Raw genomic sequence first — 21,249 nt, forward strand, 5'->3', positions numbered from 1 at the left:
AGAGAACAACAGTGTGTACTCTACAGCTTTGAGTTGCAGACTTCTCTTTAGCCTAGACATGAGCCTTACATAAATTCAGAGCTCACCAGTTATTATGGCTTTATCAAGAACCTTATTAGAGATCATTAAAAATAATCTTGCTTAGAAGAGGACTGCTATGTGCAAAGCCCATCTCTCCTATTTACTTTGTGACTATTAATGTGTTTTTTTAATGTTTATACATTAGTGCAAGGAATAGTGTTAGCATAATTCTAGTGTAAAATAGAACCAGCTGTATCCATTATAAGGGCATTTACTGCCAGGAACTGTAAATATGTTTATGCCTGATAGCCTTTTGACTCAATAATATCCTGCTATCTCTGTTGGGCAGGCAAGTTTTTAAACCAAGAAAAGACAGGTTATGATTTTCATAACCAAACTGTGTTTCTTTTTGAAGTATGTTATCTAAATTCAAATTTTAAGAAGGTCATTAAAAAAATCTGTCTGTGATTTTGAAGGAGAACAATTGAAATGTCATCCTTAAAGTGGTGGCAAGAAGGTACGATGTGCACTAAGAGCAAGTTATTCCTCCCAGATATACACATACGCAGACAAACCCTGCCATATCATACCATACAAACAATTTTAATTGTGTAGTTACAGTCAATAACCACTCCTAGTCAGAACATTTCTGCATAAAGAAAATTGTGATACACTTATAAAAACAGCCAGCTGTAACAAAATAACTGGTGTTTTCATAGCAATAAACTCATAAAAAAGAAATACACCTTTATACAGAAAATTTATACAGCTGTAGCTTTAAAATTGATTGTAAACCAAAGGAAGACACATTGCAAACATCAATTATTTTCACATTAATTGCATAAGTTTCTAAGGTGATCTATTAGTTTTATTTACCTAAGCTTATTTGCATGATAGTAAAAATTGCATACAACAATAAGAGTGAAGCTTATAGTATGAATTGCTTGGATAACATAGAGCACTTTTTATAGGCAACTGTGTAAAGCACATTTTCTCTATTTAAAACTTTTAAGACACTTTGTTTTACTGCCCATCAAAATACATTTATAAATAGAAAAAAAAATCAGTATGATAACAAGAGAAGCAATATTACATTTAACGGAAACTTCCAAAAAAATTAATTACAACATGATGCTGCAGGATCTACAAATAAATAATGAGGACTAAATTGTGTTTCACATTTTCTTTTTCATTTTCTTTAAAACCATGTAACAATGAGAATGGAAAAAAAATACAGTGACCTTTATTTCCAAAAGAAAACAAATCTGAATTACGGCAGTGCCATATAATACAAGGCATTTGTTGGCATATGTTATCTTTAAACTGCATTCCACAGTCTATAGTTCTTTTGTAACATACAATAGAACAAGAGTAACAAACTCTTTTTATTTTATTTTTTTAAATAAATGTGAGTTTCCAAAGATCAAGTGTGGAGTGCTACAGTAATAATTAAAAAACAAGAACAAAACAGAAACGAAAAACAGTAAATCACAAAAGTTGTAATGCTTGTCTGAAGGCTCCAGAATCAAAATCACTGGTATCATGCTTATTGGGTACACTCACAGTGTATCCAGTGAACACAAATTAATATCAAACAATCCTCAACGCTTCATCTGTTGCTGCGAAGCAGTTTGTAAAACAGAGTAAAACATCTAGTGCAGTCTGCATTATCCTTTTTTTCAACTTTTGTGCAAGTTTTGGAAGATTCATTGGCCAAACAATGAATAATAAAGGTTTTTGACAGAACGCAAGATGGAATTTTCATTTCATTAGTAAATACCAGTGGCACTGTTGAAAGAAAATAATACTTTTAGATCAGTCTTTCAATTCAGCATTAATCTCTGTGTTCCCTTCTACCGATAACTCTTCTTCTAGTTTAACTGAAAAAAGCGTGTTTGCGTTTTTGTCTTGGATGCTGTCTTCTAAATCCTTGAGCAACTCTTCCTCCTTGTACTCTGCAACATCCACCTCCAAACCAGAATTGTCCTTCAGCTTCCCATGGTGCTTGAGATAATATCGCTGGTTCTGAAAGAACTTGATAATGGTGTACTTGGGCAGGTCAAGCTGAGCGGAGAGAGTCTGGATTGCTTCTTCATCTGGATACAGGCCTACGTCTTGTATGAAACTCTGTAGGATCCCTAGGGCTTCAACAGAAATCTTTGTTCGTGGTCGGGGTTTCTGACGATTTTCATCCTCAGATTCAGCTGGTGATGCTACTGTCGGTTGCCTTGGGGGTAGTCTGGGACCTGGCTGCTGTTGCTGTTGCTGCTGTTGTTGTTGCTGTTGTTGCTGTTGCTGCTGCAAGACAAAGCAAAGCATTCTTTTTGTACATGCATTCTTGCTCATATTTTGTGTTATCAAGAAAATCCGGGGTGGGGAATTGCAATGCTATAAACAAAGGCTTAGCAAGTTTAACCAACAAAAAGGGAAGAAAAAAAAAAAGCAAAAATTAAAAAGGAAAAAAAAAAAAGGCCCATTATTGCTAAACCAGAATTAAAACATGAGTTAGTAACTCCCTGCATATCTTGCACGTGTCTGTACGCATGCGAGCAGAGACAGGGGATAAAGGGATGGTGGGATACATACAGAGAGGTGGAAGAAACGCTCTGGCTTTCTTTGTCTGACTGAAAGTGCCGATGACGGGACAATGATGCAGTTTAGCTGACAAATTTTAATGAACATGCTCCATGAGTCAAGTGCAGACAAGACAAAATGCTAAGTAGGTGACATAGTGTAGGATTAACTTGACCAGCTTAGCCAGGACTACAGCAAGGGCAAAGTGAGAAAAGTGCCAGATGAGGGCAAATGCACAGGAGCTCTGCCAGCAACAGCAGCTGCTGCCCAAAAACACGGGCTGCAAATCTGTAGCAATAGCTGGACTAAGTTGACCAGGGAGAGATCAGGGAGAAGGAGAGCGTTTCAGCTAAGAGTAGAAACATCCCACTGCTGATCTGACCTTAGCATGCACCGAAGCCTCGTCAAACTTGAAAAGGTTACGACAGAACGCATTAGCTGGAAGCGCCTAACATCCCGCTACCAAACTCAGCCTCAGCAAGGACAAAGAGTTCTGGAGGTGGGAAACCTGTTTTTCCCCTTCTGGCTCTGACCTGTCTTGCCTGTGGTTTCAGAAAGGGTCTGCCTTGCCTGCGTTCAAGTATCCCAACACATAAAGAAGGAACAAACATATTTACTTGCTTCTGTGTTTGTGCTGGGGATTATTTAGTTAATATTTATAAAGCACTAAGATGCAAAGCTCTAAATAAGTTGCACTATTATTATTAGAAGGGAACATGCTGCATTCCAGAAACTCAGGCAATAAAAATGAGCCAGTATGCACATCAGAAGAGTAAGATAAAGCAAATAATGATGTAAATAATTAACAAGAGCTTAAAATGAAGTTTTGCAAGCATGGATTCAGAAACATTCTTAAAAGGTGAGGCACTGAGCCCTAGGGACAGAAATGTTTTTCTCATCTATCACCAGAGTAGAGTACACTAGAAGATCATGTTTAAAATCAAAAGTAAAGTTATCAGCTACTGTTTTTGTTGACAATTCTTTTGTTTCACAGCACAGGAAACGCTGGTTAGTAAGATATTTTGGATCAGCAAATTTCTTGTCATATGGTACCAACCACCAGTTTTTATTAAAAAACAACAGCAGCAAAACAAGCAGTTGCTATCACTACATTTCATTTCCCTTTGCGAGTCTCCTCTTGACAATTTTTTGTCACTAGCGGTTTCCAAGCTTCCAGTTGCAGCTCACTTGCAGACCCTAAGAAGCACAAAATACTGTACAAATACCATAAATATTGGAGGAGTTATAATTCTGTCCGTTTTGCAGTGCCACTCGTGGTTGTGGAGACTTCGCGTAGGCGTCAACACCCGGTTCAGAAGCCACTGCTTTAAGTGATCTTCTTATTGTAAGATCTGACCTAAACACTAGTGGCATTAGAGCTCTTCTCATCCCTGTTCACATCCTCTCACGTTCTGTGGTCTGTGAGCAGTCCCATTCAAGGCTTCAATCCCAAAGAGATTCAAGACTACTCCCAGCACATTAAATTCCTACAAAACTGGAGGCTTTGTATATTCAGTTTGAAAACTTGTGTCTTAGCTACATATTTATGCATCTACAACAATTACCGTGTAGAAGAGCGGAGACAAAACTCAGGCCCAATCTCCTAATCCTTACTCTTACAAGTCATATTAAGTGATTACAATGCAACTGCTTATGTGAATAATATTTGCGAGATCAAACACACAACTTTTATCAACAAGGCAAGAAAATCTAAGTAAGTGGCATAGTGGTTGACTGTTTATACTGTGCATAAGCTTCTCTTTTTATCCCCTTAAGAAGCGATTTTATTAAAAACAATGTACATTTTCAAACAAGTGCTGTTTTATTACTTAATATAGATCTTTCTCTCTCTTTTTGCTAAATCAAACAGCAAGTTTCCAGGCTTTCACAATTATTTTAGTACTTGATATCCTAAGGGATTGTCTTATTCAGTTTGCTTTATCTTTAATATACACTCGTGTTGTTTCTGGCTGTGAGATAACTCTATCCTTCCTAGCTTTGTAAATATTTTTCTGTATAGGTAGTACAAATGATACACTGGGTCTCAGCTGAGGTTGGGGAAGCACGGGCTGACATCCGCCCTTTAAGAGGGAGCCGTTAAAAGGCTGACCTGACCTCGGGTCTTTCGTAAGAAGGGATTAGAGTCCCCAGCTCAGAGAGACAGCAGCCCGCGCTGCCGACCTGGGCTATGATATTTAGTGGAACATCCAGCCATGCTCCTGGCTGGCAGTGCCCATGCGAGCACAGGGTGGGTGGCAGCCCCTGGAGGAGGGGGCACCGCCGGGGCTGCCCCGGGGACGAGGGCAGCTGTTTCCAGGCCCCGTGGCATGGGTCCTGCATCCCCTCCTCTCTCTCCCTGCCACGGTGCCCTTGTGCCAGCTCACCTGCGGAGCAGCACCCAGCCAAGGTCCAGCGGTCAGCAGGCCTGGTAAGAAAGCGCCTCTACGCTCTCCTTTCCCAAGGGTGGTGGGAGAGGGGCTCTGAAGGAAAAACAAACAAAACATTGACTCACCCCAGCCTCGACTGGGGTTAAAGCGGGACGAGGAATCCCCTTCCCTTCGCTCCTACCCAGGGTGAGCCGCCGCTGTTGAGGGTCCAAACTCAGCTTCGAGCAGCAGCGCAACAAGGTCCTCCCACGTTGCTGCTCCAGCGTTTGACAGCTGGTTGCCAAACGCCTCTGCCTTTCGGTCCTGACGCCTGGCCAGGGCCAGCCGGCACGGAGGCTCGCCCTGCCCGGCACAGCGGCTCGCCCTGCCCGGCATGTGGCTGCCTCTGCACTGCCGCATCCACGTACGTTTGCAAAAATCCTCTAAACCGAAACAAAACCCGTGGGTGGGTGCACGCGCTCTCCTTTGAACCCCGGTGGCAGAGAGCAGCGTGCTCTTATCTTGTACCGTACCGGGAGACCTGCGTTTAGCCTGGCTGGGAGGAAAGAAACACTAATTTCCTTTGCTCCGTTTAAAGCTTTATTTACTTAGCGCTCTGCGGGATTGGCCAAGGTAAACTAACCTGAATCTGTTCTGCTGGCACATGGATAATGTGGGAAGGCCTGTCACCATGGTGATGAACTGCATTGCTTTCTTGTTCATAAATGGCATCACGTTCAGGCTGAGGAAGACTGAGGAACCTTCGGATCATGGAGAGATTCTCCCAGAGGGTCCTGTTCTCTGGTGAGGGATCTTCTTTCCAACGTAACAGCTCACAGAGCCACCCCTTGAAGATAACACCAGCAAAACATTAGTTTTTTTCCCCCTCACCTCACGAGGGGCAAAATGAGGGCAAAAGGTGTACTTTAGCAGCACTGCATTCTCTCACGCTCTCCCCCAGTAAGAAAGGGCTTTCACTGCACAGGCTGGGCTCAAAGCAAACATCCATATGCCAAAAAGCTGCCACACTATTTCACAGACCCTCACCAACCACCAGTGTTTTGGGAAGCACCTTCCCCTTGGTCCCGCACCACAGCACTGTTGGTTGTTTTCTTAGAAACAAAACGGTTGATGAAGGCAGAATCCCATACATGCTCCCCTCCACAGGACAGGGGTTTCACCGACGCCAGTATATTCTCTGTGCCGGCTATTTTCTTTTATGGAAGGCTACACCCATCCAAGCGCATCAACACCGCTATTTCAGGAGCTGGTAGATTGCCTGCTGAGTAATTTTTTAAATCCTAGTACTACTACTCAAAACAAGAAAGTACATCAAACATCTGCCTTGACTGCATGGCTGCCTAACGTAAATCATAGCGGTAGAGGAGCTCCCTAATGTCCTTTCAAAAGAAAGGAATCCTTTGAATAGAGGCAGGCAAGTAATATCTTCTTCCTATCTGCTACGAGTAGAGGTGCCTCTGCAGGTGAACTTATTTCAAGTGTTAGATGATTATCTGTTCCAGGATTTTTCCCACAGAGACAGAAAAAAACAGTCTCTCAGTTTTACGTACATTATTAGAGCTTGGAGCGAAGAGCAAGATACGCTCAAACTTCTGATATACCCTTTATACCATTTCCAGATCACAGGACAGCAAGTTGCCTAAGAGTGTACCTACTCTAATTCAGACATGGTTTTGGGATACATGCTATGAAGCTGGCTACAGAACTCCCTGCAAGAAATGCAGCGGTTATTCATTTGCTTCTGAAAGAGACAAACAAGTTCATCTTGAAAATTTAACAATTGTTTTCTTATGTCTTCTTAAAATTTAATTGAGGATTTTTTCTTAATTGTGCACTGGTAGTTTTAAAAGAAGAGTGTAAACGCTCTAGCTAGCACAGTGTGCATCAGCAGCGATTTTTTTGGTATGTTAAAACTTAGAAACAAAATATTACATGTCTAAAACCTGCATACTTCCTTTCTTTTAGTTTCAAGGATCTGTTTTCAAAACTAGATCCATGCAATTTTATTTCTTAATGCTGTAGGAAAGATATATGACATTTTATCGAATCAACAAATAATATAAACATACAGAAGTTTTTAGATCCTTTTTATATGTACTGGTAGTTGAAAAATGGTTTATCTAGACTAGTTTACTACTAGATACAATAGGCACATAGATACAATATAGATATGTATTTTCTTGAAGACATTCATATCTTTAGCTAAATGTTAATAAATGCAGTGTAAAAATATTGCCACGATCAGACGAGGTGAAAGTAAACAAATAACCCTAATGCATTCATATTGTATAAGACAACATTTAGTGAGATGTGCATAAAAATTTGAAGTATACTTTCTTGGATATAAGCAGAAAACTGAACAAATGACACAGGAGAAAATGCCCCCAAGAAACAGAAATAATCAAAATGACAAATGTTAGAGAGATGGTAGCAGAGCTGAGAAAGCAAAAATTTAAATGGTGCCAAAATCTGCTGGGTGTGCTAGGGAGGGAGGGGAGAGGGGAGAAAGCGTGGCAGCAGAAGGGCCCCCCCTGCACCCCAGGGATGGAGAACACCCCATTCCTTGACCATATGTGAAAGGTGGATGTGGGGCTCAGCAAGACGACTGGGAAACGTGGCCAAAGGCCTTCATATAGAGCATGTAACACACAGCCTGTCCCAGTTGGAATCGTATGGCATGGTTTTAAAACAGTAATGAGGGTCTTCGAATTCTCCCTCCTCGTTATAAGGTGCCCTGGGAAGCTTTAGCAGACTAATGCACAAACTCTCCCTGCCCGTAACAAAATCAACATGTTGCTGGCGGTTCTCTGCCCACCTTGCTTCCACGGGGATGCCTGCTGGATTGTGCTCATCAGCAGTATTAGTTTTCTGCAGAGAGTTAAAAGAGGTGCAACCAGAAAGCATAGGTTGCTTGTTGGAGATGGAGGAGAGAAGTTGATGAAGAGAAACAAATCTAGATCTTTTAATTAAAATGCAGTTATAAAATTTTTAATTTAAAAAAACTCCAAACAAACAGCCCGCCCCAAAAGATAGAAATTGTCCTTTTGTTGTCTGGAGTCTGCACTGCTTAACATTGAAACTGTTGGTCCTCTTTCTAATGATAGTGAAACAGAGAGCAGAGCTGACTATAATAGCAGTTTGGTAAAAGTAAAAAAAGCCAACCTGTCCCCTCCATGGCAGCTCTCTAAGGTAGACAGAGAGACTGGAAAAGAAATCGCACCACACATTTAAAAGCCGCACATATTTTGTCTGGTGACCACGTGAATCACAGATTTTACTGGAAAAAAGACAGTAGAAACTCTTCTGTAACGTCCAGTTGTAAAAATAATTCCTAAGCAATCATATTTTATGCTGATTAAATAGATTTCACAGCAACAGTTTTTGTTAACTAAGAAATTCCTTCTCCCCTTTTCATCAGTAATTACTGATGGCTAACATTGTATTTCCAGTATATTTTTATCAACTTTTGCACTGAAATAATACTTCTAATTCCTTATCTAAAAATGATTTAATTGTAACCTAAAGCATGTATCTGCTAGCCTTTCAGAGACGCAGTGATTTTGAGATACTGAAATCAGATGCTTCTGACACAGTACACAGAATAGACTGCTATTCTACCAAAATGTCTCTTTTCCACTGGGTTCGTCACATTTTTAAAGAAGTAGATGTACTCTGATGAAACATATGATGGGCAATATGGAAGCAACCAACCTAATTCTTCTAAAATCACAAGGATAGAAAAAATTTTTTGGTCTTCATGGTTTATTTCTGAAAGTTGGTCTCACAAATGTTCTCAGAAGAGACAGTGAATGGCAGAGGCTGTGGGGTTTACTTTGTTAAGAGACTAAAAACTTTATATCAATATGCTTCTTTTTGGTTCAAAACAAACAAACAAAACCATAAATATTTTTGTTTGGTTTCAGGTTCAGAGTTCTGTATACAACATAAAGCTCATTCATAAAAGTCAGCTAAATGAGAACGTATGAAATGTTTTTGTAAATTTTAGGAAAAGTAATAATACAGGCTTTTTCTAACCATGAATTTTAAGTTCTGTAAAATTTGTACGTTTTGCTTCCATTTGATCTAAAGAAGTATGAACTGCTGTAGTTAATGCAGTTCAATTTACAAATGAACGTAACAGGGCTGATTCTTCACCTCTTACACTCATTTAAGTCTAGAGCAATTTCTGTTTAGATCAAACAATTTATGCCGAAGAAGGGCTTGGGCCACTGTTGGTTGTTTTTTTTTTTTGGTCTTTATAGTTTTACAGGAAGTGGAAAGGACCACAAAATAATATGGAAATATTAATGACGCAGATTAGATCACAACTGGCTTATACAGCATATATAGTACATTGTTAAAAAAACAGCCATAAAAGAATTAAGCTCATATATCCATGCAGCAAGGCAAACCCCCCAAAACTCTGCAATGACATTAGGAACAACCTCGATTTTAAAACAGAGTAAATTTGCCAGGCAACACTGAATATAAAGAGAGTACAAAGCAAAATATAAACATTAGCCACATGTAAATATGTTTGGAGAACTTTCAGGATGTTACTACTTTTCAAACTGACAAAGTTTAATTTGACACCTTCTGTTCTAAAACCTTTGTTTCTATTCAAAATCACGCCTTTAGCTGCTATCAATCACTATGCTCTCCCTATTACTTAAAATACTGGCATGGGCCCTGGATAAGCTGAAAATGCCATGCAGATGAATTCTGAGATAATATGTTCAAACCTGTTATATACAACACAAATCCTGTAAAGTTATGTATTGTAAACCTACATTTATTGGGAACTAAAAGTCTTAAATCCATCTGCTACAAAGAAAATACTGTTATGCACTTTCAAGTAACCAAGTACCATCTGCAAAGGTCTTGCTACAGTAAGCAAGAAAATGGTGAAAAAAAAAAAAGATGTTAAATCTAAGATATTTAAAATAAATAAGAGTCTTCTGTCTAGTTTTCTGATGGGGATTTAGTAAAGAAACATAAGACATTAGCAGAAAAAAAACCTGTGAAAGCCGAACTGCCAAACCATTGCAGGAAAAGCGCAAAGAGGATAACTGCCAAACATTAGACTCTGCAAGACCCATGAGCATGTTTATTTTAAAGGAAGCATCTACGTATTTTATCTATGTATCCAAATGCTATTTTCTTCAGTCTGACCCGTGCTGTGTTTAAATAAAACCTTCTGCTCTTTCACACAGTTTCTAACAAACTATTCTTGCATTCTGGTATCTTTCTTATTAAAAGAAAAAAAAAGATACTTGAAATCTGCACTTTAGGTGTAAATACCAACCCTAACTAGATCACAGAGGGCAGCATTGCAATCATGAAACATGTTCTCTGGGCAAAGCTTTCTGAATCAGCAAGAAACACACCTAATCTGGGAAGAAAGGGCTTCCAGGTGGAACAACTGAACTCTTTTGTTGGTGAATTTGTTATAGCAATAATAATTCGCCGAATGATGAATATTTCTTACAGAATAATTAACAAAGACTACAGCCTTTTTCAGAAGAGCTGTAATTTGAACGTAAGGCGGCAAAACATTTTAGAGTATCGATGCTAAGATATGAACAGTGTTTCTTTGGTATAGTGTATCTAAGATTATTTTGTATCATTCTCTGGTGCATATAGTATAATAAAAATATATGGTGTTAAAAGAAATCAGTCTAAATAGGGAGGTATTTTATACAAACATTTTAGCGGAAAGTGCGAATAGCATTTCAGCATCTACTGTGAACAAAGACTAAGTACATAATCCATTAAACAGTACTTCTAACTAAAAAAAATTGAATATTGTAGACTAAACTAAAGTAGGCATTTTGAATGAGCACATTTTCAGCAACTAACTATAAAGCTAGCAATTTATCATTCAGCAAATAATTTTCTACTTTTAAAAGAATCTGTAAGTGTTACTTATGCTAATGAAGACTGTTTTTAATCTGCCCACAAACATGCTAATAGAGGGCAATTTTTTTTATTTACAATGCTGAAGGCACTACAGTTTATAGAACACAGATATGAAATTACACTTGATAAAATGGTCTCTTAATTGTCTAAGCAACCCAAATCCTTCACCTTTAACACAAAAGCTTATAAACAAAACAAAGGAAAAGAACTCATGAACTAAACTTTAAATACTGACTTTTTCCCCTTTAAAAGCCATACAAAAAATATTTTTTGTTCCAAATGTCTGCATTCATCATAGATATTTTCATTTCTCTTCAAAACAGAATCCACATATAAAAGAGAAGAAAAAGTCTGACATCACCACTACAGTATATGCATATAGTCTTAGTTTTTAGCATTAAACTTGTAAGCTGCTCATTGTACAGAAAGGTTGCTTTTGGAAAAGTCATAATACTTTGAACGAGATACATAATGGTAGCAAAGGAGTACTGAAAGCATTTTAAATTATTTACTAGGTTAAAAGGGTGAAATGGTACTTTAAATACATCAAATTTCATCATCTGGGCCATTTTTTGGTGGCAAAGTGGTATTGATCTTTCCAAATGCTTAAAATTAACTATTTCCAGAAGGTCATTATTTGATTAAAGGCATTAAAGTTGAGGGCAAGAAATGATGCACTTTGTCTTCTTTCCCATTCAAATAATCATGTAATTTAATCAGAACTATCCCTTCATGTCCTGTAATAAAAATGTTTGTCTTAAGATATTGTTCTTTACCTAACATATTAACCTTTAAATGTTATGAAGTTCTTAAGAATAATCTCTGCTTAGAGAAGATTCTTCCATAATGCAATGAAAGGATCTCCAGCATTTAAATTGAGAAGGCCAAATTTCCCCTACACATTGACTGGAAAACACATTAAACCCTTCAACCGAGATTTCTCAGAGTGTTCAACAGGATCAAAAATTCAGGGGGTTCTGAGTCAGTAAGCTCATGCATACGGCATCGAGGAGCAAAATAAACAAATGTCACTTGAGCACAAACAATTATGACACATAAGAAACAACGGATGCTGCTTTAATTTACCTGGGAAACATAGTTTGTGTTACATTTGCATTATCTGGAAAAATACAGTAAGCAATACCCACCACAGGGTAAGAACAGAGCATTTAATTCAAAATTCATTTTCAGGCTGAGATTACATAAATCTGACTTCTTTCTGGGTGAAATACCTGTGGGTTCAGACATGGGAACAAGCCTAGATGATGACAGTAGTCCTTTTTAGCCTTAAATGTTCTTCTGGAATTTCCTGACTGCAGGAAAATTTATTTTGACTGCAGCTTTATCTTTCCTAAAATACATAAATTGTCCTGGTTATCTCCCATGCAAAGATGAATAGACCTAAACTGAAGACTATTAAAAGAAGGGCTACTGGATATTTTTATAAAATTTTAGGAAAACTAATAATCTACCAGACTTAGTAGTTTTTGATACCAGACAACACATTTGTTAGTGAAAATCTTTTCAGTTTAGCTTACATTTTCAAGTAATTTTAAGAACTGACTTGTGAGGCACATACTCTTGAGCAATTTTAAAAACTGCTGGGAGTGTTCAATACTTTGGGATTTCCCTATTTTGCTCACAAAACTGTGTATCTTTAATTCAAGAACCAAAAGTTGGTTTTCAGCCTGTTGCAGAAAATGACTAGAAATACCAGAATACAAATGCCTCTTCTTGAGACGTGGCCTAAAGTGATAATAAATGTCCCCAGAAAGATGCTTGCCTTAGTATTTTATTTACACTAATCAGCCTTAAGTTTCAGGCTTTGCCTTTGAGCATCCCCCTAAATCAGTGAAAGTTTGAAACCTGAAGCTGTCCTTTATCTCCAGATATTCCTGGTTTATCTATTTCACTGGCTTTCATTACTAGAACATTGAAAGGGGAAGCCAGATGTGAATTTTAAGTAAATCTGTATCTGCCATTGTAATAGATGAGATTTAGCAAAACAAACAAACTGAAAACCCCACAACCTCATCGGGCTTTTCAGAAGAAAGTTAAACTTCACTAGCAGGAAAAACTTCCTTTGAAGAATACTGAAACAGATTATGCCATTTCCTTAAATTTCTTATCCAACCTATTATTCAGCTGCACCATCTGTCTGGATGTTACCTCCACCTCTTCTCTGAGTTGTGAAAAAAAATTAATGACCAAACAGCTAGCTGTGGTACTGATAGTATTTAATTTCAATTTTTCTGGTGACACTGTAGGGGGAAAGGATTCCTAACATCTCTTCTTCCCTCTGCTTTTTCTCCTCTCCAGCTGCAGCACTTAAAAATTAAATACATATTTCTATTCTTGTAAACATCCAAACGAATAAATAGGAAAAGGAAACTTGCTAAAGCAATGTGTAAAATTCAATGACAAGCAGCAAACAAGTACAAAACCAAAACGGCCTGGAGAGCTGTGGCCCTGCTCCTGCAATCTCGTCTGCCGTATCAGACCTCTCCCTCTACCCGGAGCCACAGTGAGTGGCTAAGAGCCGGTGCTACTGAAAAACTTGTCGGATTAAGGTCTGAGGCTATATCAAAACTGGTGGGTATGTTCCCTGTCCCTGTGTATGAGCACCTGAGATGTACCACCACTCATGGAAAGAAAAAACCTAACCCGTAACTCTAAAACTGACTGAAAACACAAGTATCATCACTTTTTAGTTGAGTACAAAGGGCATTGAATAATCTAAAGGAAGGGCTTCTCCCAAGCTTGGCCTCTCTGCTCACAGCCTCCTCCACCTTTCCTTTCCCTTGTTCAAATGTATCCTTTTTACAGTATTGCCTTCAATAGCCTAGAAATGATAGATAGGCACAAGCCCTAATCAAAAATATAATATGCATGCCTTTGAAAATCTTACATAAAATGCAACTACATTCATATGTAAAAAGAAGGGAAAAAAGTAATAGATTCAAAAAACAGTGGGTGCAGGTTTATTCTGCCTTCCTCTACTCCAGATCCTTCCTCTTTCATGCACACGATTCAAGTGGCATTGTAACCGCGAGACACGGGTGACAAAATGGCCTTAATAAAAAAAAAAATCTAAACAAGAAAAAACAACTGCTAATTATTAAATAAGTCAGTCTTAGTCTGGTACATTACTTTTTATAGTACACGCATATAAAATGGGTCAGTGGGTTTCACAGAGGGTGACTGGTAATATATGGCCCTTTATCTTTTATTTAAGTAGAGAGAAGTACTGATTTCACTGCAATACCGATGCTTCCCTTGAAAGTAAATACAACCCTAAATCCAACCATGACCCTTAATAGCCCATATTTATTTATTCTTCAACATGTAATCAATTTTTTTATGGCAGCTATATCTGCAGTTTAGTTAGAGAAGTGTATTTAATACAAAGAGCTTGGCAATTTTAAAAATCTTTCTTACTGCTATCAATTTACAAGTGAAGAGCAAATGTTAATTATTACGTTGCTTACAGAGATTTAACATTTGCTTTGAGGGAAAGACCTCTAGTAAAAAGGCCATAGGGCCAAAGCATCACTTTCATAATTACTTATATGTATATATATCACATTGTCAGATTATTTTTTTAAATTATAATTTCCCAGAGGGAGTAACTTAAATCTGTGTCTTCTTGTCGTAAGCTTTTTATTTCCAGAATTCATTTTGGATCACAAGAAGATCTACCACACATCGAGAAATCATAGGCTCATAGATATTTGGACTTCATTGTAAATTCAGTTCAGCTGACAAGATGTTCCAACACGCGACATCATTCCAAAACATACACAGTTCAAATCCGTTCTCAAACATCCCTTCATATTTTTACAGTCTAACTAAATGTTTCCATCTAGATTTGAATTGGACATTTAAATATTCCAAGAAAATTTCTTTTAAGTTTTCTCTTGCAGCTCAGCTGGCTTCTGTGGATCTCAGTTCTGTAGTAAAGAACACGTAAAGCTCTGATAATGCCAAGGGTGAGGGGAGTCTTGAGGAAATTGAAAAGAAACTTTTCCCTAACTTTCCTCCAGATTTTGTTAACCACGGAAACAGTAAGAGAATTAATAACACCCATTACCTCCATGCAGTTTAAAAAAATCTTTAAAATTCACACCTGTGGAAGACAAACACCTCCCGCCAAATGAGAAAGGAGCAGTCAGAAGCATCTATCTCACTCATTGGAAAAAAAAAAGCACCGAAGCCCTTAGAAAGCCAAAATACCCTTATTTGTAGCACAGTTGCTTGAGGCATAGACTTAAAAGAATAGGAAAGCTGGATCAAAAGGGAAGCTGGAGAGATCGCATTTCTTCCTCCTGGCTGGCCAAGGGTGGGAATCAACACAAGACTGTTTTCCAGTAGTTTGCCACCAGGCTGGGGACAAGAACAGGCACAAGGGAAGAGCTCCTAGAGAGAGCAGTGCTTAGCGTTAGACTTTTCCACACTGGCCAAGAAAAGTGCCAGCCAAGCCAAGCCCCAGCCCTATTTCCAGGTGGCAGCAGCCACTTGGAGGGGCAGGGGGCAGCTTCGGCAGCAGCTTCTGCCCTTAAATCAGCCACGCTTCTTCATGCCATGAGCCGTCTGTCCTGTCCCCTTTCCCCAGGCAAAAAGGATCAATCCCTTTAGTTAGGCTCTCTCCTCATATTCAGTAAGAATAGCAAGCGATTTCTTAGAGGTGAAGCAAACTAGTCGTCCCAAAGCAAAAATAAAAAGAATCTCATTTAAGCCCTTCATAGCTTTTTAAAAAAAGAACTGGGTTTATATAAACAGTGGAAAGTTCTTCTATCTGTAGAGCTTTCTTTTGCATGTTACATATACTAGAGATGCTAAGCATCAGGCTCAGCAAAATACCCAGTCGCCTAAGTAAACCCTCAGACATAACTGCTACGTGTGCAAATCTTGCTCGGTTGAGGTCCAAAACTTCGCGGAATTCTGCTAAGGACCACGAAGTCCAAAGTGATCTTCACAAAGATCCTGAAAACTATTCTCACTTGCTTCTCAAATGCCATCCTGAAGTAAGCAAACGTGACACCGTACAGGAATAAAAACAAGATGACCGCTGAATAACAATGTGGATTCAGATAAAATTTGGCAGATTTGGAATGAGATAAATATTTGCAAATGGGAATTTTTCCCCACTTAGCTAGCTGTGTGCTTGCACTAGTCTATTCATTACATGCCAACAGTTTGGGGTAATTCATAACCAAAAATCTGAAGTTTGAGTTGGAGATTAAATTTGAGGAAAATAAAAAAAAAATGGCCACAATAAGAAATCATTAGGAATGGTGAGATTAAAAATTATCTGGAATAAAACATCGTCTCCTTTCTCACCTTGCACCTAGAAATCCTGTAACATTCTTTCAGGTGCTGTATGTTCTGAATCATTCAGTTTAACATTCAGGGGAAAAACGCTTATCTATTATTTCCTACTCCTTCCTTCGCCCAACAACCCCTCACCTGCACTGCAATCGGTTGCTCCTTTAACAAACCGCTTCTTGGACCGTTGCTGCACGTTTGTGTGCGCAGAAGATGCCTTTATTCTTTGCAGTGACACATTCAGCAGCCCTCGTTTTTTTTCAGGAGGAATTTCACCCCGCCGTTTCCTGTTTAGTTACGGGCTGAGCTCGCTTTTGTTTCCTGCGCTGTTTACCCGGTGCCCCGCTTCCCCCGCTGCCGGGAACCACGGGCTGCGCTGACTCCTCAGCCTCCCTCTCGGCTCTGGCACTACAGCTTTGTTTTCATTTCCGTACGTCATTAACTCTCTTACGGCTCACTCAGACTTTCTCTGCTTTCTTTTTTTTTTTTTTTTTAAACAGTGCTTTTTTTTTTTTTCACGTTAAAACACTGATACACTGAATCTAAAGCCTCCCGAACCGGTGTTCTGCCCACAACAGGCACAAGCAACCTGAGAAATCAAGAACGTGGCTCTTTTCCCAGCTAAACCTGAGTTGCCAGGCGGGGAACGGAATGATGTTTCACCCACAAAGCCAGCGGCGCCGGCAGCCAGCCCTTGGCTCCCCAGCACCCAGCAAAGCCTGAGGGTGCGGGGAGCCCACGCTACGCCCCACGCACGAGGGGATGCTCGTGCAAAGCACCGGGGTGCGTGGGGATGCACCTGGGGTGGAATGTCCCAGGCGCAGCTCTGGCACACGGGGGACAGCGGTAGGACAGGATAGAGGCGGATGGAGCGAGAGTGGATGGTGAGGGGATACACGGGAGAGGAACAGGGTGGGAAAAAGTCAGAGGAGGGCTAAGAAGAGAGCTGTAACGAGAGGAATTAGTGAAGGCGGCAAGAGGAAAACAAAACAGAAGGTGAGGATATGGAAAGCAGGAAGAGAGATTAAGAAAATCCATCCTGCCAGAAACAGCACCTCTTGTCAGGCAGACAGCAGGTGCTGCCTGGGGAAGAGCCGATTCACGCATCTGGAGTGTAGGAACTGAAACACCTCTACCTAAGAAAGAAAAACTAAAAATAAAAGACTCAAAGGAGGTGGGAGAGGATGCTGCGCTTTTTTTCTTTTGGCAATCCAGTGCTTCCCAACTGCACGACATTTTTCGAATATTTTTGTGAAGAAATAAGAACTGGATTTCCGGACCTTTTCAATAATCCTGATGGTTCATTTCAGCATTATCTCTTCCAACATGGCCCTCCTGTCCTCCTCTTCGCCTTGCTGCAGACTCAGTTTTGAGACCGCTGCAGCCACAGACCTCCAGGCCTTCGGCTGCCCCTCCAGGACAAGCCTTCCCCTTTGTTCGTGGTCTGCATGGACCCCAGAGAATTCCGTAACGGAGGTGGCACCGCGTTGCAGGAAGGAACAGTGACAGCACACCTACGGTGACCTACTCCAGATCAGCTCTGGGGGACTAGTAACACAGTCAGTAACTGCTGGGCCAGTGGCACCAGCATCGGTCTTTAACCCTCTCTGCAGCAGTCTAGGGGGCAATCTATGTGGCCGACTTTTCTGCTACAAACTGTGCCTTCACTAGCTCTTTAAAACTGTCCTGCTCACCTTCTTCTGACTGACTTTGAACACTGAGTCTTAGTTCCCCGTCTCCTGCACTTTCAATATTGCCACTGCATCACAAATCACTGGCAACAGATAAAACAATCTCTTACCAAAGCTACTTTTTTTTTTTTTTAAACCTCCCCTGGAAGTCTTATTACAGATTAGATTTGATGAATTTCTATCAGATGCACTGCACCACTCCTCTCGCCTGACAATACCTGGGGAATCTGCTCAGTTGCATTCTGCACACCTATATTCTTTTCCTTGCTGTAAGAATTGTTATAGAACCTTATAATTAAAACTTTCTATCAAAATTGCATTAATTTTTTCTCTGTGTAGGAAAAGTAGCCAACAGTGATCAAAAAAAAAAAACCCACCTTACTAAGTATTGAAGGCTACTTAATTAGGGCAAACTCAACAATTTAACTGAAAAAATGGGTTTATAAAAAAAAGGAAAACAATTTACAGATAACGTTTAGTTTCCCGGAAACTAACCATAATCTGTTTTCATATGAAATACTGGAATGTTTTAATAAAAAAATAAATAATCGATTTTCCATTTGCCAAAATTCTAGACACTTTGAAGATTCTTTTTTAAAAAGTACCTTTTCCCCAAAGGAAGAGGTAAAGGGAAGAGTTTTCAAAGAGACAAAATTCATGGTGAAAAACTTTGGCAGAAAATTTTATTTCTGCTAAATTCAGGTAGCAGTGAAGACCACATTTTTGCTTAGAAGCTCTTCTTACAGCAAGGTGTTTGCTGGCATGTCATTTTGAAAAACAGCACAGTAGGATGACTTCTTTAATAAGTGGGCATAAAACCCAGAGATTAGAAAGTCTCAGACTGAGAGACAAAACCCCCGTGCGGTATCATATTTCTTTGCCAAAGCAAGGAAGGTTTTTAATAAAGGTCATGGAGAAATAATCTCCAAAGACGGCAGCATCTCTTTCCTCCTATATGTTTAGGCTTTTATTTCACTCCTTTACAGCAAAAGGCAGACCTTAACACACGCGCACACACATGCACACACAAAAGGAAACAACAACCAAAGAGGAGGGGGAAAGAAAAAAAAAAAAGGAGCCTGAAATTTTAGTTACACCACATGTGGTTTTCATTTGTGAAAAATGAACAAGCTGTTTGTGGTTAAACTGTCTAATCTGCTGTTATCAATCTAGCACTGCATTCAAGATTTACAGGATACATCAGCTTCTGTGCCACATTAGCTGTAAAAGGGAGAGGGGGTGGGAGGAAAAAGGAGGAGGAGAGAGTTTATCCTGAGGAATAATATTTCCAATGCAGCCACACTCACACTACATCTGGTTGTGCTGGTAGCGGCAGTTAAATTGAAATATTTCACAGCGTGTGTCAGAAACATGCAGAATGGTAATTATGACAGATCTGATTAAGCCTGAGTGCCACTAGCTCCCTGGCCAGCTCCGGTTGTGCAGGTGTGACCTTGTGCGTGCCTGCGTGTGTAAATAAAATTAATTACAAGCGAGAGGGCGAAGGCTTCGGTGACATCACAAAGCGGAGAAACTCCCAAGGGGGAGACCTAATGGAATATTTTCCCTCAGTCTAATAATACAGTTCATATTGACTTGAGGTAATTAGTGGGATCATTAAAGCAGTTTTCCCGGCGTATTTGGCTGCCTGATCAGATTAGTGAAAATGTTCTTCAGAACAAGCCCTGTGTGGTCTGCCAGAGAAGGAGGAAATAAAAAGCAACAAAGCATATTTTGGAATGATAAGCAGCGCTGGACTTTTTGCACGGCGTTTTGCAGGGCCGGTCTCGGGAGCCCAGGCGCCCGACTCTCCTGACCGACTCAATCTTTCATCCCAGGCTCACATGCTCCTGCTGCGCGTCATCTAAGACTTTTTAATTTTTGTTCCTCTATCCTTCAAAACTACGCCGTCCCTATCCCTCGCTGCTTAAAAAAAAAAAAAAAGAGATAAAAGCCTTCTGGAAGTGCCAGCCTTAGAAGAACTACATTAAGATAATGGGGGGAGGAGGAAGAAGAAGAAAAATAAATATGTGATCAGCAACCCCCCACCTCTCCCCAAAAAGCTAACAGAATATTGAAGGCACCGCTTTGAGAATTAGTAACGTTTTCATTTCCTAATGAGCTTACCCCAGCAAGAAAAAGAGGGAAAAAAAGAAAAAAGTTTAACTATGATATAAAGTCTTCCACAGTAACAGAACACAGAGCCCTAATCAAGAAATGGACCATTTGTTTAAAAACAGTCTATTGAGCATGCTCTACCTTGCAAATGGAATATGCCAAGCTCTGTCACAGATGGCAAGCTTTGACAGTTCCCATCCGTAGCGTCGATACTCGACAGTTCAGCACAAGATCAGTGACATTCTGTCTCATTAGAGCCACGCTAATTATCACAGCTAGTTTCAGGGGAAACCATGTGTTGCAATGGTCAATTTGAAGGAGTCTGTGCATCAACAAACTGGTAATAAGGATCAGACACCTTATTATATGACAGCATGCTGCCTATGATCTGATTTACTGAATCAGAGGTACTGAGGCAACACTGAAGCCTGATGGGTTATGGAATCGCGTGTACACAATGCGTATCTGAAATACGCTTTGAAAATACAAGGGAGCTATACAGAAACAATACAAATAAAAATTTTAAAATAGTGAAGTTATAATGTGGACTTTTTTCATTTGTCATTAAGACACGCAGAGATGTTCGAGATCTTGTCAGTCAGTTTTATCTTTAATCAAATCATATAAGATAAATAATTCAAAATGAAAACTGTAAAATTATGGATCATGCTAAATTATAATTCATTCCATACTCTGATTTTTCGGTTTCAATAACATGTACCAAACATTCCTTATGCTGTGCCGTCTTGCTGCTTTAACAGAATTTTGTATTTTGTAAAGAGCCTTCTCTACTTGGCTCTCCTTTTTTCATTTGTACATTTAATGACTTAAACTTGCACTTCTCCTAGCTTCTCCCACACATTCATGCTCCCTCCACCAGACAAAAATCATCCAAAGAACCCCCCTTTGCTGTTTCTGGCCACCTGCGGGGCCACATCCTGCCTGGCGCCCGGCGGTCCTGGCCCCAGCGCCTCCCGAGGATGCGCTGCAGGCCAATAGCATTAGGCATTAATTCCCAACCAAGGCAGGGCAGGTGTGTGCCGCGTCCCTCCAGGGAAGCTCTCCTCAGGGCTCAAAGATACAGCGTTTCCTGAAGCTGCTACCAGTTCTTTAAACGGCCTCTATGCGGATTGTAAGTGGCGTCTGAACAGCTCCCGCTGCCACCCGCCTGGCTGGGAATCTCCAGCCAGAGCCAATCTGACCCCACGTGTAAC

The 21,249-nt window shown here is 39.9% G+C and overlaps 1 protein-coding gene across 3 annotated transcripts in view; it reads right to left on the reverse strand.

The window, feature by feature from the left end:
• Positions 1-1,508: 1,508 nt before the first annotated feature.
• The window catches only part of SATB1 (SATB homeobox 1), a 70,771-nt gene continuing 51,030 nt past the window's right edge, over positions 1,509-21,249 (reverse strand). Inside the window, exons 9-12 of one of the 3 annotated variants that reach the window (XM_086614478.1) lie at positions 5,605-5,808; positions 4,980-5,075; positions 3,129-3,137; positions 1,509-2,319 (exon numbers count right to left, since the gene is read on the reverse strand). In XM_086614478.1, the coding sequence (XP_086470604.1) occupies positions 1,837-2,319; positions 3,129-3,137; positions 4,980-5,075; positions 5,605-5,808 (792 nt within the window). In that variant the 3' untranslated portion in view covers positions 1,509-1,836. The remainder of the gene's footprint in view (positions 2,320-3,128; positions 3,138-4,979; positions 5,076-5,604; positions 5,809-21,249) is intronic. The other 2 variants (XM_009986216.2, XM_086614480.1) reach the window with 2 other exon arrangements.

Source organism: Tauraco erythrolophus, chromosome 7, assembly GCF_009769465.1.
Source record: "Tauraco erythrolophus isolate bTauEry1 chromosome 7, bTauEry1.pri, whole genome shotgun sequence".
NCBI lineage: Eukaryota > Metazoa > Chordata > Aves > Musophagiformes > Musophagidae > Tauraco > Tauraco erythrolophus.